Here is a 19469-nt window from a genome sequence, read left to right on the forward strand (position 1 = left end):
ATGCTCAATAATCATTGATGATTGTGTTCTTTAATACCTGCTAATTTTCTCAAGATCATAAAATTTTACAGATAGCAGTTTCCTCTTAGTCACACATTTTTACATTTCACATGTATATGTTATGTGTATTGAGTAATGTGAATTTAGCTATTTGAGTGTTCTGTGAAAAGCAGCTTTTGCCTATTAAATATATTGCAGTGCTTGAATACCTTCTCATTCAAAAAATCATAAGCATTCTTTCTTTTCTTTAAAATCTGCAGTTAAGGGAACCTGTTTGAAGTTACTGGGTGAACAAATGTTGGAAACTGATTTGAATCCTAACTTTGGTCTGTGGAAGACAGGAATATGTGGCTAAAGGAGTGAAGTGTATGGAAGGCTGTGAAGTGAACATACAGCTTTTCTCATTCACTAATGTGTAATTAAGATATTTTACTTCAGTTGTAATTTCTTTCTTTCTGACTTTTAACCAGAAGGTTTCCATGATCTGTGTATAGTAATATTGATTCATTATTATTCCATTTGGAATCAAATGATGCAAAATTATATTTGTATTGAAAGAGTCTATTAGTATGTTAGCAGTACTCTTTTTTTTTTTTTTTTTTTTTTTTTTTTCATTTGTTTCTTTTTGTTTTGTTGTTACTGACAAAAGCTATCCAATGCAAATTTAGTGTTGTGCCAGAGATTTTTTTACCAGTTTATCGGTATATTTTATTTTTGCAATATTCTGATGTTTAGTTCTTGATCATTTTGCATTACTTGACTATGTGACTCATATATTTTGCCATTATGTTGATTTTTAATATGGACGAATATTCAGTGTCTTCATTCTTTCAGTTTTCTTGAAATTATAGCACTCAAATGCATATATGCATAACAGTTATTCTAAAAAATTCTAGTTAGCATAAAAAATTTATTTCTTATTTTATTCATTTTTAATGCAATTATCATCAGGCGCTTTATTGCAGAGCAACAGTTCTTAATTACTGCTTACCGTATTTAGTATTATCATAATAATTCCTGTTTCTCAAAATAAAATTTCACCTGATTGGGCACTGTTGAGAGATATTGGGGATTTGTTCTCCCTTGCCTTTTATGTGTGTGTGCATATTATTGTGTAAAATGAGGGAATTATTTTATGCAAATTTTACACTTGCGTTAATTATTTTATTCCAACAGTTGTTTTATGCAAAGGTATCCTGAAGCTGTAAAAACATGTGAATGGATGTATATAGCATTAGAAAGTTAAATGAGGGAAAATTATATTTTATTCTAATCTATCTAATTAAATTTGTAAGAAGGGAATTATCAGATTCAGTTTCAAAAGTGAAGTGGATGCCTAGATCAGTTGAATTCATAACAAATAAAATCTTGATTAAACCATCTTTATAACCATAAGAAAGCATGTATATTTCATCAACTTGGTGATTCCAGAACCAAAAAAATAATTTTTCAAATTATTTGACCTCAAAATCATGCATGTAAATGTCAGTATGTACTGGACTAAGGGAGTTATGCATAGCTAGTCCTTTAGTTTAAGAATAGTAATTATTTTGAGAAATGAAGCAGTCTGACTCAATTTTAGTGAGAAAAATTAACTGTTGAATTTCAGAATGAATGAAATGTAATTCTTGAAATCAGTTTCAAGATATTTTACTGATCCCTCAACTGAAATGTTAGTAAATATTGATATTAGTGAAAGCGGTTTCATGAACTAAATATATATTCTTAAATTTTCACTCAGTGTTTCAAAAAGCATGTGACAAGAGCAAATAAACATGCCTATTTACCTGTGTTTCTGAGTGTGGTTCCAGATTCTTTGGAATGTATTCAATTTCCTTTGATTGCTACTGCAGTATTCCAAAGCATACAATGGGGGGGGGACATCCTGTCAAATTCCTTCCATTTCGATGTTACTCTGTTTCTGCTGCAGGGATTCTTTTCCCCCCATTTCTTTCTGTTCAGAAGAAGATGGACCTTTGTTAGATCACTCTCAAAATCATAGAGCTTTCTGAGTTACCTCCAATATTTATAGAGTTTTAATAAAAAATCTCTGCCAAACTAAGGTTGCTTTTTTGTCAAATTTTAAATATGCTATGTATATTTTCTGTTATAGATGTTTGGGGTTTTAATTTACCCGAGTTAAATAAAATTACTAATTAGACTTCTATATTTTATTTTTCCGTTTGAGTTGCTTACTAAAATGCCAACTCACCACGTAATAAAAGCACACAGTTTCTTATCATGAACATTTGCTTTGTTTATATTAATTGTTGGCAAAAATAGTATTTAATTGCAGTTTACATAAACAATGAGTTTTTTTTTTTTTTTTTTTTTTTTTTTTTTGTCTTTACTAGGAAAGTGAAGGTAATCAGATTATGAAGCCAAAGAAACCATTGACTAAAGCAGCCTTAGCTAAAAGAATATTGAAAAAGAAAATAAAACCAAATACCATTACCAAATTTGATGAAAATGGTGAGGTAAGTAAATCAAACTTACAGAAACTTACTTCAACAACAACCTGCAGGAAGTTGCAATTTAAATACATCTGTGCTATTGATAATACAGATCATTTCTTTGTTAATGCTCCAAGTAGCCAAGGTTTTTGTCCCCAGACTCCTGTAGTTCCCAAAAAGGCCATATGTATTTGGTATTTTCTTAATTACAATTCCAAATGACCCTCTCCAGTTGAACATTGACACTTTTTCTTCCAATATATATGCTATTTTAATTGTCTGGACATATTTCAAAATACATGTCTAAGTGTTGAAAAATGCCAAGACTATTATTATTATTATTATTATAATATATGGTTTGGCCACTTATAGGGTTAATACTTATAGGAAGTCTGGATCCATCTTTCATTAGCCTGATGTAATTTTTCTTTTTTTGTATTGATCACCATTCATTAGTTAAAATTACATTGTAATGACCTTCAGTGATTTCTTTTTTCTCCTGAATTGATGAAATATTGATTAAGTCAACATCATGTGGAAAAGATGAAATATGCAAGTAGTCTTTATGCTTACTGATGCAAATATAGGAAATGTTTTTTAAGATTTCATACTTTTGAATAGTCTAGGAAGTTTGTCCTTTAGAATTATATTGGTCTCAGAAAGGAAAAAAACTTTCATTCTTTTAAGTTTTAATAGAATAATATATTAATAAACCACTTTAAAGAAATTCAAGCATCATTCCATACACAAAAGTCTTGCATTTCTCATTCAATTTATGATATATAAATTTAATAGAGTATATTTATTTCGTAAGTATAATCTGATTTTAATTTGCACATTTTAAAATATTTGAATAATTGATAATACTGGGTAACACATAAATTTCATGAGCTTTGAGATACTTAAAAATGAGCTTTTAAGGAAAAAATAAAAAAGAAAGGGTTTAATGAATTTAAAAAAAATGATATTAAATAAATAAACTTGCATATTTAAGGAAAAGTTAGTCTATATAGAATCAAGAGTTATCACTTTTGAAACCTATTTTTGTATTTAAACTTTGTTGCCAGTTACATGCGGGCACATAGCTGCTGCCAGTTACATGCAGGCACATAGCCAATCATGCACCATCACATGATGAGGTATATGGTAACACTTGGTTTTCACATTTGTCAACTTTGGTGAGTTTTCATATACTGACATTGACAACAGATTTGTTAATACTAAAATAATGTGTAACACACAAGATAAAGAAAATTAGTAAGTTTTTAAATAAATAATTCTATTCATCAAAAAGCAATTGAAAAGACCCTCTGGATTTTGAGAAAAGTAGCATAATCTTTCGTAGTAAAAGAATAATATGCAAGATTATTTTTAGTGTTAACATCTGTGTTTAAAATTAATGTCTAAAGGAAGTTTAATTTTACAAATTTTCAATTTTTTGCAAGTCAGAATTTTATTGTTTAACACTTTTATTATTTACATCATATGATGTGACCATTTTTGTACGGCTAAGTATTCATTTAAAAAAAATTATTTAATATGCTGTTTTTAGAAATTTTAAAATATGCTTGGCATTTTTAAAGTAATAGTAAATAACCAGCATGTTGTGAATGAATATTGAATTTCTCTTCAAATGATAATTATGTTTGAATGATTTTCAAATTTCTGCTCAAATGATCATTTCATTAGCTACAACAACTGTGATTATCTTCAGCAACTTTTATTAACTGCATCATATGATATAATCATTTTTATATATTTAAGTGTTAATTTCCAAAAATTACATTGGATGTGCTGTTTTATAGAAAATAAAATATGCTTGGCATTTTTCATATAGTGTATGCTATGAGTGGTTGTCGAATTTCTGTTCAAAGAATGACTTTACTATCTTCAATAACCTATTTAGTGTATGATAAAACTGCAGAATGAATTCTTAATATTGTTATATTTATTTCATTCTGTGCCCCTCCCAAAGTATTATTTACATATTAGTGCAAGATTAATCGATTTCAGTATCTGGAAATACTTAAAAGTATATTTATATTGTAGTATGCCATTAATTAAGATTTTACATTTCCTAGCATTTGTTAATGTGCACTGTAAAAACACCCTTTATCAGTGCTTAAAATGCTAAGCTTTTCAATTATAACTAATGTTGATATTGTGTATATGTTGTTATAGTTCATGAAAGCAATTCCTGTTATGTAAAATTGTTCAAGAAAATAGTCATGAAAAATTATTGAAGATTGATCATAGTAAAATCGTTTATCTGCTTTATCCTGCTTCACACTCGCAGATTTTTTTTTATGTAGCATCATACTAAAATATGTAATAATTACCTATCCTTCTAGCCAATTCGAGAAGTATGTGGTAAACCTGTACCTGTAGTTGCACCTGAACTCCACAAACAGCTTCTTGAAGAAGGATACAGCATTGAGAAAGCAAAATTACTAAAAGAAAAGGAAGATGAAGTTGACAAGCTTTTGTATAAAGAAAGAGTCAAATCAAAACATCGGGTAAGTTTTTTTTTTTTATCTATTCATTTATCATGCTTAAGTTAAAATAAATTTATTGTTTCAGTATCTATTAATAGTTTATGTGGATAATTATTACCTATTGTTACAAATTCGGTACTTAAAAAGCTAATGTTAGTTCAATTATAAATTAATTGGTTTTATTTCCCGCCCAGTGCAGCGCGTGACGAATATTAAAAGAAGAAAGCTAAGCCGGAAAATTAAAATTACAAGAGCGCGTGCATTAAATAAATAAATATCTCTTTTTGATTTTGAGAAAGTACTGGAAAATTCTAGCGCGTGATTTTAAAAGCTTATAAAAGGAGGAAAACATCTCAGTTCGTAGGAGTTGCTTAGTTTGTTTTTGTTTAGAAAACTGCTCTTGTTGATTGTAGCGAATTCGCGGATTAGCGTTCTTTAGCTGTTTTGAATTATGTTCTATTGGATATTTGAGTAGTTAAAAGATAACTACTGTGAGATATTGTAATACTGCATGATAATTTGAGAAAATTTAAGCATTTTTGTTGTGATAATAATAAATTTTTGTTCATTTTTCCTCGGACTTGTGCATTCATTTCATAACGAACCCGTACGCACGCAACAATTTTTGGTGTCAGAAGTGGGATTTGAATGCCAATAACAAGAGGGATGGAAGAACAATTGAGACAGCTCATTACTGCTTTTGCTGCGTTCCAAGAAAAGATGGAAGCTGGCCAATCATCTTTTAAAGAAGAAATTAAGGAGAAAATAGATGCTGGTCAAAAATCCGTACAGGAAAAGATTGAAGCGGGACAGGAAGAAATGAAATTGGGCCAGGAATCCCTTAAGGAAGAAATGAAAACGGCACAGGAACAAATGAAATGAGCCAAGAATCCGTTAAGGAAGAAATGAAGGCCATTCAAACTGGTCAATTAACTTCTAAAGACGAAATAAAAGTTGTTAAGGAATGTGTTAAAGAAGAAATAAAAGCTGTTCAAGTCAAGATTGAAGAAAGTCAATGCGAAATGAAAAGAGAAATTGCCTGCATAATAGAAACCAAATTCGATGCTATGGAAGGCAGAATAGATGTGGTTGAGAATAAAGTGGGACAAATTGAGGAAAATGTTTCTTCTGTTAAAGAAGAAATAGAAGAAAGAGTTTGTTCCGTTCAGAAACAAATCGAACAACAAATTGATGACCGGGTTTCTGCGGTTGCCAAAGAACTGGAAACTTTAAAGAAATTCGTAGCTATGGCTGGGAGTAAGAGTGATGATTTTAAATTCTTACCGATGCCTGCTCGTCCATCTCTGAAGCTATCCACATATGATGGGAAGACATCCTGGCAAGTGTATAAGACCCAGTTTTCTATCGTGGCGGATGCGAATGGATGGGATTCCCAAGCTAAGGCCTGTCATCTCGCCGCTTCTCTGAAAGCAGATGCAGCGGATATCCTGCAGACGCTTCCCGAAAACAAAAGGTTAGATTTCGAAGCTCTGTCCGGCGCCTTGGAGTTGCGCTTTGGGGAGAAGTGTTTAAAAGACTATAGCAGGCTCCAATTAAAATCTCGTCAACAGAAGCCTACCAAAACACTTCAGGAGCTCGCCACGGATGTTGAAAAGCTGTCACATCACGCCTTTTCGGAGTGCCCGACAGAAACAAGAGAAATCCTGTCGCTGCAATATTTCATCGACGGCATCCGGGATCCTGAAATACAGAAAGCTCTTCGAATGGCAGATGTAAAGGACATAAAAAGCGCTCTGTTGTACGCCATGAAGTTCGAGGCAGCCCAGCAAGCAACTAGTAGAGATCGCTACCCAGTTAGAGCTGTGCGAGTCCATGAGCCAGTGGATCAACTGATGGTTCGTTTAGATGATTTAGCCAGACAAGTCGACGCTTTGATACGGAGTAGCAGTGAGAACAAAGTGGCTGTAAGATGTTGGAGATGTGGTTCTGAAGGTCACCTACGACGGCATTGCAGAACACCCTAGGGCACGGATAATAAAATGGATGAGTTGACAAGACCAGTGAATGCTTTAAGACTTCCGTCTTAGTGGTGAAACGAAACCGACCCTAAAGTGCTGGAATTGCGGTGTTGAAGGCCACCTACGAAGGAACTGCAGAACTCCCCAGAGCACGGAAAATAAGGCATACGATTTAAACAGACAATTAAATGCCACGGGAAGGAAAAGGACTGACAAGAAACCAAAGTGCTGGAACTGTGGAGCTGAAGGCCACATACGAAAGAATTGCAAAACACCCCAGGGTACGAAAATTGAGACAATTTCTGAGCAACGACGCAGGAAACAAATTAATGACCATATCAAGGAACGGAGGTTGCCAGATAATGAAAAACCCTGTTTTAAAGCGCTTAAGATCTCTATAGTGAGTGGCAACAATAACGGACTGTCCATCAATGGAAATATCGATGGAGTTCCTTGCAATATGATCATTGACACAGGAGCTAATGTTACCACCATTAGGAAAGATTTAGCTGAACAGTTTAAAGATAAACTTATTTGGACGCCATCCTGTGTTACCTTTCGGACTGCGTCTGGTGACAAGATCGACATAACTGGGAAGTTAAACGTAAACATCACGTTTGGAAGTGCCGCCTACCATCACACGGCATATGTGGCGGATATTACAGATCCATGCATACTCGGATTGGACTTTTTAAGGAAATACAATTTTTCCTTAGATTTCAAAAACAATAAGCTGCTTTCAGCATCTGATGGCATGACTATCCATCCTCAAAAGGGATCCTCGCCTGGAAATGTCGACGCCTTGTCCGAAAGATCGAGCTCGGGAAGCTGCCGAAATCATACCAGGGTCGAAAAGAAACGCAAGACTACCAGCTATTCTCCATCTCAGAAGCTCTTCGGTCGAGACCTTCGTCTGCCTTGTGACCGCCTGTTTAGTCGCCCTACGGATGCGCCTTCATCGCCTGAGGAACACATCCAAGATGCCTGGGCCCAGTTTGAGGGGATGCACCGTTCTGCACGAAAGCGAGTCAACTTGGCGACGGAGAAAATGAAGACCAGATGCGACACAAGAGCTACTAGACATAGATCCAACAAAGGAGACAAGGTGTGGTTGTGGAACCCGATTCAACGAAAAGGACTGAGTCCTAAATTACAGTCACCTTCGGATGGTCCATAAACACGAATGACGTCGTGGTTCGGATCCGTGAGTCTTCGAAATCTTACGACGGGTTAGCTTATTACTATGGCCATAGTACATAATGTAAATAATTGTAAATAGTATAAGACCATGGTCCTTTTTGTTTTTAAATGTGTATTTGATTTGATTTAGTATTTGATTTGTATTTAGTATTTGTTTTGTATTTAGTATTTGATAGCATTTGATTTGTTTAAGTTAGTTATTGCATTTATTGTTCATGTTGTTTGATATTGTAATGTAATGCTTATGCCTCAGTTGCATTTATGCCTCAGTTATAAGTTTGACTTCCTGTCCAGGGATTGTACTGCCCGGGACGTGCAGTCCTTGGGAAGGGGGCAGTGTTACGAATTCGGTACTTAAAATTCTAATGTTAGTTCAATTATAAATTAATTGGTTTTATTTCCCACGCAGTGCAGCACGTGACGAATATTAAAAGAAGAAAGCTAAGCCGGAAAATTAAAATTACAAGAGCGCGTGCATTAAATAAATAAATATCTCTTTTTGATTTCGAGAAAGTACTGGAAAATTCTAGCGCGTGATTTTAAAAGCTTATAAAAGGAGGAAAACATCTCAGTTCGTAGGAGTTGCTTAGTTTGTTGTTGTTTAGAAAACTGCTCTTGTTGATTGTAGCGAATTCGCGTTCTTTAGCTGTTTTGAATTACGTTCTATTGGATATTTGAGTAGTTAAAAGATAACTACTGTGAGATATTGTAATACTGCATGATAATTTGAGAAAATTTAAGCATTTTTGTTGTGATAATAATAAATTTTTGTTCATTTTCCCTCAAACTTGTGCATTCATTTCATAACGAACCCGTACGCACGCAACACTATAAATTTGAAAAGAATAGACAATACTTTTGTAATCATTAATATTTGGCAAGTAGAATTAAATGTGTAAACGTTAGTTATTTCAAAAGTGACATTTTTCATAGGAATGATTTCATGTAATTAATCCACTGGCAGTTTTTCTTAATTTTTTAATGTATTACAGGAACAGAGACTAAAAGAGAAAGAAAAAAGGCGAATGAGTAAATCTGGAGCTGCTGCAAGACTAAAAGAACCAGAAGTAAGTGAACATTTAAAGAAATTTCATACAGTCTGTAGTAGATCTAATTTCGGTAGTGAATTCTCCAGCCCCCCCCCCCAGAAACTTGTAGGCAAAATTGTTTACAATATATGTTCTTTGTGATTACTGCTGATGTAATATATTATATACACGTGTTTTGAAATTTCTTCAAAACAGTTTAGAATTAAATCTTTTTGAGCATTTTGTTAGTGTAAATCAGAACCCTGGAAAATATGCAGTTTAAGAAAATAGTTGTTGAAATTAAAGCTTTTCTTGATGTTGTTTTGAGCTTGTTTTATGTAATTTTGTTTTCATCTGGTAGATTTTATTAGAGACTTATAAACATAAACTACAATATTTTACTTGTATTTTTGTATTCCCTTTCATTATTATTTTGCATTTAAATTCTGATATATATGGTTTTATTTCAAATTTCATAATAAAAAATTAATAATTTTTAAATTGAATTCTGAAGCTTTTAAAAGTTTTATGTGCACAGATTAAACACTCCAGGGAAAGCCATAAATGAAAATTTTTACATTAATATGTATGTTTACTTTTTAGTAAAAAGAAAAAAAAAAACTTTACCATTATCATGAACAAAATTTACCTTGCGGTAACTATACATAGCCTTTGTATGAATAAAACTCTTCTTTGTAAACAGTATATTTGATATGTTTTCCCTTTATATGCATCTTTTGTAGGACTTTTTAGACAAATGTCTTTGAGGGTATCCTGTAGTGAAAAAAGTTGACATGATTAAAAAAAAAGGTTTTGATAATTAGTACTGATGTATATAAATTTAAATTATATTGCATTATATAAAAAATTTATTTTGTAAATGTATTAATGCCTTATACTGTTTTGTATAGCTAAAGCCATGAATATTAGCAATTTTCTTTCCATTTTTAGTTTACATCATTGATACAAGTTACTGTGTGGATGTTTTTATAGTTTTTCCATTGTGTAATGTGATTTTAAACCATTTTCCTTAAATCTGCTCAACAAAAGCATCCTTGTTTTGCTTTGAAATACTTTGCTAGAATTAGCTAATTAAACATTCATCCACAAAACCATTGGAAGTAAATTATCAGACCATTGGAAGTAAATTATCAGGATAAGTGCAATATAATATAACTTTTTTCTGCTGATTGAAGGATGAGAGAAGTATTACATAACTCTTTTCCTTAGCTTCACTTTAAACTAAAAAGTTGTTTTTTATATATGATAATGTTATTAACTTTTGTTTTTATGTATGTAAACTCAAAAAAAGTTAATATTGTTGGGCGCTATGCTTTCATAGATAACTTTAATAGATTCTTACTGATAGATTAAAAAAAAAAAAAACTTAGTAATTCTGCACAGTAAATAAAGCAACTGAAAACAGATGAAGAAATTAAATATAAGCCAAAATTCCCACAAACATGTGAGAAATATTGCTGAATAAATCAGAGTACATTGCAGATACTTAGCTATACCATTTCCCAGGGAAAAGGGGATGACATTGCTGGAACCTTCTGGGAAAATCAGCTCTACAGCTTCAAAAGTGTTTTCATTAGAAACGTCCAGAATGCTACCTAGACTCGGTAGAATAGATTTTGTCCATATATCTGATTCTATTTAAACTCTGAGCCCATCAGCGGCTGAGCAGTAAAGTTGCTGAACAGTGATAGTTTGGTCTGAGTTCAAATCCAAGTAAACAGACTAGCTGCATTGGTGTTTTTATGGTGTTCTGTTTGTATAATGTGTGTTTCCCTTAGGAAGTCCTCTATTAAGGCATCCCTTCCCTTAGGCAGATAGTCCTCAAATGCTGTGCCATAATCAAATAAACAACAACAGAAAAAAAAAAAAAAATCTTTTTAAACTACTTTCAGTTTCAATGCTATTCAATTTTAAAACTTTATGGAATACTATATAAAGTAAATGCATATAAATGCTATAAACAAATTTTAACAAATTACATAGCAATTGAACATAAATTATCATACAATATGCGCTAAATAATTAAAGTAGCAATAATACAAAAATACATAAATTACAACATCAGAAGTAAATATTAGTATCTAAACATGTTGCCAGATTTTGCAATAAAATTTTATCAGTATACTAGTTCATATCATTAGTCAAACTTGTAGGTTTCAACTAAATGAAAAAGATCTTTTGAGTTAAAATTTTTTATTGTTGGTGTAGTTTAAAAATTCAGTGCTGTTTATGAGTTTGTTTGATATATAATTTTTACTAGCATTTTAAGTACATTTAAAGAAACTGAGCAGTGAAGTCGCTAAACACTGATAAATTGAACTGAAATCCCAATGAATGTTGCACAGGTGTTTTTGTGGATTTCCCGAGTGTGATGTAGATATGAGACAGTTTCTCTTAAAAAATTCTCCACGAAGGCATTCCTCCCCATGGGATAGCCCTCGAGTTGTTTAATCAGTTAAAGATTGATGGTATTCAAATTTAAATGGAAATTTTAGTATTCTCACAATTAAAGCAAACAGTTAAATTAACTACTGAACTATCCCTTCCTTAAACCATGGGAAATATTACTTATTAATTGCCATTTTGTCAGAAGGCCTTAACATTTCAAATTTCATTTCACTACATTTACTATTCCATTCAGACCTGAAACTATACTTGCTTTCTAATTTATTTACATCAGGTATACAAAATTGGAATAAATTCAGTTAAAATTCATTCAAATTGTATAAACTGTAGGAACTTAAAGAATGTTTTACGGCACTTCTTCAATCGTCCTTGTTCTTTTCTAAAATTTTCTTATTGCATATTTTCAAGCTGGTTCTTTGCCCCATTTGATGGAAGTAAAAATGAAAATAGTAGATTTTCAGACAAAAGTTTTGGATGTATTTTTTGAAGTCACTATCATGTGACAAAGTGTAGACACAATGATGTTCAAAAATTCTGTATGCAAACTTTGGTACATCATTATTTTCACGAAAGCACTGAAATGCTGAATGCCACTAAGTAACTCTTAAAAATGTATATAACTCAAAAGTACTTTCCAAAACATTAGCTTAATCATTTATTGAATTTTGGCAGTACTTTTTCCAAGTTTGTAACAATGTTTAATGTATAAATGTTATATTTTTTGTCATCCTCTATATGCAAAAATTTGATTAAATAGCAAAATGCAAGAACACACACAGTCTTAAAGAAGGATTATGCTGCATCGTTTGCAAACAGAAAAGACAAATTTAAGTGGTTGGCCTGATTTTCCCTCTCAACTTCATGCAAATTTTTGGATGGTCCATCTTATCCTCTACCTAAGAAAGCCATATTTCTTAATGTTATACTTCAATCCCCCTGTCATTACTTAATTATTAGGTTTCGACCTTTCTGGAAGTGATAATTTTAAAAACTAATGGCATTAGAATGGTGATTTAGAGAATTTATCATTTTAAAAAAGTGAGTATATCTCACTTTTTTAAAATAATAAATTCTTAAATACAACTTTTTTTTTTTTTTTTTTTTGTCTAGATTCATTATCAGTTTCTTCCAATATGTGATTGCTTTAATCCGTGTTCTGCAAATCATTGATTGAAAATAATGTATTACGTTTTTTGTCACATGTGGAAATGCCATAACTGCTGAAATATATACTAATATTTTCTAAACCATATGAAAATTTAAAAATATTTTAATATTTTGAACCATCTTTTGTGTATAATTTAGTTCTGTGAATAATTCAAATACAAAAACTTTCAGATCATGTAATTCAGCTATTCTATTACATTTTAAAGTATTCTGATCATATTTAAACATTTTTATTTACATTGGATATAGTTTGGAAATAAACATTTGAGAATTCTATACCTGCTTATTTTCCATGTTATTATAATTTTTTGGATCATAGGCATAATACCAATCGTAACTTTTTTTAAATATGCAGGTATGATCTTTTCATATAAATAGATAGAAAACATTTAATATGCAATTACATTATCAGACGCGTTTATGAAAAATATTCCTAACTGTTGGGATCTATTTTTTCAAGGCTAATCAAAACAATGGACTTCTAGGTTTTGCCCATGAAATTATTTTAAGTAACTTACCTGTGGCAAAATTATTTTCTTCCTCATGAGGAATTTTAGCCCTTTATACATTTGTTAGTTTTACAGAATACTGTTTCTATGTCCTCTCTTACTTTATTTAAAAAAAAAATAATGTGTTTAACTTCCCTTTTTTTAGTGTGTTCTTACTGTGATAAAATTATTCACACTCTTCTCAATTTTGATGAAAATTACCTTCATCTACCATTTGCTAATTAAAAAATTATTTCTTCTTTCAGGATGAGAATGAACAAGATAAGAATGAGAGCTCTGAAGAAGACATTGACCCAAATAATATGATGAGTTCTGAAAGTGAACCTGAAGATGAAGCATCAGATTCATCTGACAAAAAGTTCAATAAAGAAGAAACTTTAATGTCTTCTGGGGGAAGCTCAGATGAGGATTCAGAAAATGAACTTCAGTTTGGGTATATACTAGTTATGCAAGTCTTTGCTCCCACAAAAATTAATTAAAACAATAGATTTATATATAAATTAAGCTTTCAGTTTTTATTCTTCTAAAAATTGCTTTTTCAAATTTTAGAAACAAAAGGAAAATGGGTGTGCAGATGACACAATTAAAGAAACAGAGAACAGATGAAGTTGAAAAAGTGTCGAAGACCAGTAAATTAAGTCGTAGCTTAGAAGATGATGAACAATTGGCTTTACATTTTCTTAGCAATACATGAAATTAGAGAATTGTTAGATTATTGTATATAATATAATTTGTGCATATTATTGAAAATGTAAATATAAATATATTTATTTTTTACAATTTTTTTCTTTGTTTTGTTGTATATCTTTACAAAAATTTTTAAATAACTGTGGTTTGTTTCACTTAAAAGGAGAAAAGTCATGCTATTTTCTGCAGGAAAGATAAGCAGACTAGGAAGCTAGTGGTATTCAAGGGCTAAAAAAAAATACAAAATAAAATTAACATGAAAAAAACTTAATGAGAATGAATTGTTATTAACCAGACCTAGTGAGGATAAATGCATAAAAGAAGTAGTACCAGAAAAACAAACTGAGAGAAGACTATTGATTATTTAAGACAGCATTTATTTTTTTATAGTATAAACCATGGCTGGCCATGCTTTTTATTTAATAAGGGTTAGATTTCAATAATAAAAATATAAATTTTAGTGAGACATCTGGTTTTCCTTTACAAAACTAACCACTTGTTGAATGAGGTTGTTGCTACTCAGAAACAATATTCTAAATTAACATTAATGATTCATGTTTTCAATTATGATTTGTTATGATTCAGCTGACTAAAATGCTGTTCACAAGTGCATTTCCAAATAGTGCAATCATCAACAGAGCATGTATTTTTCATTTGTAATTTTCCTGGCTATAAATCCACGCCTACGAAGAATAGGGTTGCAAATACAGCTAACAGTGTATGATGATTTTTTAAATCTTAAAAATAGGTTTTTGAATTAAAGATTCAAGTGGGATATCTATGAAAGTAATTATCTGCAGCCACCTGTATGACATCTGGTTGCAATAACAATGTAAGAAAATAAGTGTAGATTTTTAGCCTCATCTTTTATTTCCAAGTATCATTTAAAATGCAGAAATCATATCAAACATATTGATAAGCTGATATTTCCCTTATAGACTAATATTAACATTATATACGTGGCTAGTTATATCGTCCAGAAATGCAAAGTTGCAAACCCCCTCGTCTTCAAACCCTGGGATACTTTTTGACTTGCTTTCAGAGAATGACTGTATTTCTTGCTTCAAAGAAAAAACAAACCAAAATCAACCATCTAAACTTAAGGAAATATGTATAGTTACTGAATATGAAAATCTTAACACCAAGAAAACATAGATTTTACTGCCATATAAAATAAACATTCATCTGAATATTGGTATAACAGGTTGCAGAGGAGATAGGAAAAAAAAAAAAAAAAACTGTAAAATGAGGTATTTTTATGACCACCCTTAGTTTTAAGGGTAAGGGCAAAACAAACTTATGAAATGATCTATTCTATTAACCATTTATATAAAAAAATTAAAGCTTGGTTTGCATACCTTCAGTATACACAAAAAAGAAAACAGGACTTGATATAGATGGCGCTTTACTCAATTATAGTAGGTTCTGTTCCTACTAATATTATAAAACTGATCACAAAATCTCTTGAGACACATCATGAATGCACACATCTGATAGCACTGCCAAGTTGCTGCAAATTGACTGGTGCTCAGCTTTGCAACACTGCATGGCATAGCTCTGTCTTTCCACATCATGCAGAATCAGCATGTGATGATGGAATGTTCTTTATTGGGATATGATGGTTGTTTTATGTACTATATTGTGTTCTAATACTCTCTTTAATATGAACCAGCTCTGTAAGGCATAAGCTGACACTTGGCGGGCCGCCCGTGGTATAGACCAGGACTGACGAAACTTCACATCAATAGGAGTCGCGTGTTGGAATTCAATAAAGTTCTAGAGCTGCAAAAGAAACATCTGAAGTACATTAATGAGAAATTCATATTTTTAAGAAATGAATGTGTTTAGGTATAAATATATAATTCTTACTTCTCCATATTTAAGAAAATATTTTTCGATGATATACACATATGAAAGTATTTTAAAATGCACGTGGATTTTTTTTTTTTTTTTTTTTTTTTTTTGAGACAGAAGCATTTTCTTTTTATTTCCCTCTCCTTTTTCATTAATTGTTGAATGGTTTTGGCAAGATGTAAATTTGCAGAGACATTAGGGTTTTTTTTTTTTTTTTGGAAGCCAGAGAGATGAAAAATGAGCAATCGCCTTCGCCGGGAATCAAACCACAGACCTCTGGAATACTGGCCCAGCATACAAAGCCACACCAGGAAAGTGGGAGAAATAGCTTATACATTGAAATCAAAAGAAGATGTAATGGCCATTATGAGTACAATAATGTAAAAATCTTTATTTGAATGAAGAATAAAGAATTAATTTAAAAGATTCGAAAAAGGAAAATGTATTTTAAAGAAAGTTGTCCACTAATGAGGTTTTTTTGCGTAAAAAATCATTTAGCTTTTTCCCCCCACTCAATTAATATGATACTGAGATCAAACATAACCTTAAATAATTGAGTTAATTCATTAAATGTAAACTCAATTATTAATTACCTTTTTTTTAGGGATGGAATATTTGAATCTTGAGTTAATATTAAGTGATTTAAAACAAAGCAACTCAAGGAATGCTTCCTGGAGGACCTTTTAAGGATAACTGGCTCATATCCATGTTAAGACATGATGAAAATCATGGTAACTTCCATGCAGCTAAGCCATTTGCAGGGATACGAACCCAGGTTGAACTACCAGTATTCAGCAATTTTACCGCTCAGCTGCTGGTGGGACTTTGAATCTTCAAAAAATTTTAATTTTAGCCTATTTCATCATTTGAATCTTAAGTAATCATTACATCTTTTAACTCGAATCATCGAAAAATTTAATTTTATTGATTTCCAATAAAGCATTATAATTTTCCAGCATTATATTCAAAATCTACCAGTATTTTCATTATCAGTGCACTGTGCTTTCTCGGACATTCTCAAAAAACAACTTTCCAATCATTTCGGTAATTCTGGGCATAGATAACCTACTACTGGATATTTCAATCAACTCGTGCCGTGATATATCAGTGTTGAGTTGCGCATATTACTTATCTACTAATTGAACTGTTCAGTCATAGTTACTGAATTTTGAACTGTTAATTGAAATCTGAACACAAAATGCAGCATAATTTGGCAAACATACCCAAATAAGTTTGACAAATTATGTTAAAATTTGCCGCAAGATTCAAGAATTATATACTTCATTTTCTAAATTTAATTCATATATATATTTAATAAATATAGGTGTATATTTTTAAACTATGCTCTTAAATTTTTCTCTTAAGCAAAATTTCATATTTTGCCTTATTTAGAAACTTCTAATGACAAATGATTTTTTTGTTTTTTTTAATTATGTTGTTATTATTCGAAGGATTCAATAATAATTCAAGATTTGGGTTTAATAAAATTGTGAACCTACTTTAAGATTTCTGATTGGAAGTTAGAAAACTATACATATTCGTAGAACAATATTTGACATATGCAATCAGTACATCATAATGCATATGAACAAAAGTCATTTCAAAGATAATGCACAAGAAATGGAAAGTGAGTGATGTAATAGGACTGAAATTTATGCCCTTAATTTTGACTTAATCATCGGAACTCCAATTTGACAATAAAAACAAAGTTTTGTGAGCTAAGTATATATAACAAAAACTGAATAAATGGGATGACCGGGTATTTGAAGCAAGATTTACACTCTTATGTTTGCCAAAATTTCTTGCTGAGGAAATATTCAGACATATAAATCCAAATCAAGTTTTACTAATTATGGAAATACTCCAATGTAAAATGTGGAAAACTTAATAGGAAGTATTCTACAGGTTTGTATTGTTGGTCAGATGCTGATGTTACTAGCATTATCCTAGAAACCAGTCTGTGTAAATGCGTATTGAAAAAATATCTTGCAGTGCTAATAGAAATTAATGGTCTCAAAAAAACTTTTGGACTATACAGTCAAAAATCTTTTAATCTGGACTCGTCAGGACTTCGGCGATTCCGTATTATAGATTATCAATTTAAATCTGGTAAGATGGCATGCAGAAATTATAAAATTAAAAATATGAAACCGTAATTTATGAAATAAGATCTGAAGGGTATCAAAATTTACAAAAAAAACTTAATGTTTATTTGTTTACTTTATTAAACATTTCTTTCAGCATGTGAAAAGCATACATTACGCATAGCTGAAATTAGAAAATTACAACTAGAAAACTATTTGGTGTGTATTCGCGATATTTATATTGACGAGGAATTTGATTTAAATCATATCAAAGACGGAGTACATCGAGATGAAATACTACATTTAGTAAGGAATTATAAGCTGAATAAAATAAAAACATCTGCCCTGAAGATAAGGATAGTGCAGACAGATAAACTTCCAGTTAATTGCGCGCCGCGACCTTTCCGCCCCCCCCCCCCCCGCAGAGCAGCGTGAAATTGATAAACAGATTTCAGAATGGTTAGAGAAACAAAGCATATGCCTTTATCCATTTTTTGAAGCAATTCCACTTTTTGTTTGATGGACATCAAAACATGCTTTCACTTTGTAGATCCTTTGGCAGCCTCGAGAATTGGAAATTCTTTTTGACATAATCGAAAGTTCAAGCTTAGTTTTATAAAATTGCTCTAACAGTCTTAAAAAAATAATAAGCCAGATCCAATTCAAAGATTAAGTTACAACACAATCTGCAACCTTAACTGAAATAGATAATTAGATCATTTTAGCTTAGCTTATACTGTCCGTTATACATTAAACGCGCATGCGTAAAACGTATTATACGCATGCGCAGAAAGTTTGTAGCTTTGAGTTTCGGATTAAAGACTTTTGACTGTACTAGAAGAAGGATATGTATAGTAATCCAACTTATAGGAGTTCGCTAATATATCATATTAGTTAAAGAATGAATAAGTCTGCTTTTTGTACATAATTTTATGAAATTTTTCCCATCTTTTATTCATACCATATCTTTCGGTATAAACATGTTTAACATTAAACCAACTACAAGTCTTTTAGTCAGGTTGGTAGATGCTGTTTCCATCCCCTATAAGTAGTCCTAACCAAGAAGCAGATTGTATACAGTTGCATTATTTGTAGCTGCAAATTTAAGAGGAAAGCAAGTGCCTACTTCAGTTCTCTGGCATAAGGGCCCTTTACGGTAATGAATACTTGCAAGGGAGTCTGCAAGCATCTGGGGCATAGTAGCTGTAAGAAATCAAAGATTGTACATTAAAACAAAAATCTGCACGCAAAATTCCAAGAGGAATTCAGAGTGAATTTGCCTGATATTTGATGTGATCAACATGAAGTAGTTCCGTTGAGCTATTCTGAGAGATATTACTTCATAATATCTTTTGGTATAAACATATTTGACATTAAACCAACTACCAGTCTTTCAGTCAGGTTGGTAGATGCTGTTTCCATTCCCTATAAGTAGTCCAAACCAATAAGCTGATTGTATACAGTTGCATTATTTGTAGCTGCAAGTTTAAGAGGAAAGCAAGTGCCTACTTCAGTTCTCTTGCATATGGTCCTTTAAGGCTGCGTTCAGACGGGAGTATAAGTGGTTAAAGCCGAGCTCCGTTGCC

The 19469-nt window shown here is 31.5% G+C and overlaps 1 protein-coding gene across 1 annotated transcript in view; it reads left to right on the plus strand.

The window, feature by feature from the left end:
* The window catches only part of LOC118180207 (putative ATP-dependent RNA helicase DDX10), a 66044-nt gene extending 52002 nt beyond the window's left edge, over positions 1-14042 (plus strand). Inside the window, exons 15-19 of the mRNA XM_035349594.2 lie at positions 2355-2477; positions 4805-4969; positions 9120-9194; positions 13504-13691; positions 13808-14042. Of these exons, the coding sequence (XP_035205485.2) occupies positions 2355-2477; positions 4805-4969; positions 9120-9194; positions 13504-13691; positions 13808-13952 (696 nt within the window). The 3' untranslated portion in view covers positions 13953-14042. The remainder of the gene's footprint in view (positions 1-2354; positions 2478-4804; positions 4970-9119; positions 9195-13503; positions 13692-13807) is intronic.
* The last annotated feature ends 5427 nt before the right edge of the window (positions 14043-19469 follow it).

The sequence above is a fragment of the Stegodyphus dumicola genome, chromosome 9, assembly GCF_044657685.1.
Source record: "Stegodyphus dumicola isolate Sdum_Otavi_A_Nest chromosome 9, ASM4465768v1".
Lineage (NCBI taxonomy): Eukaryota > Metazoa > Arthropoda > Arachnida > Araneae > Eresidae > Stegodyphus > Stegodyphus dumicola.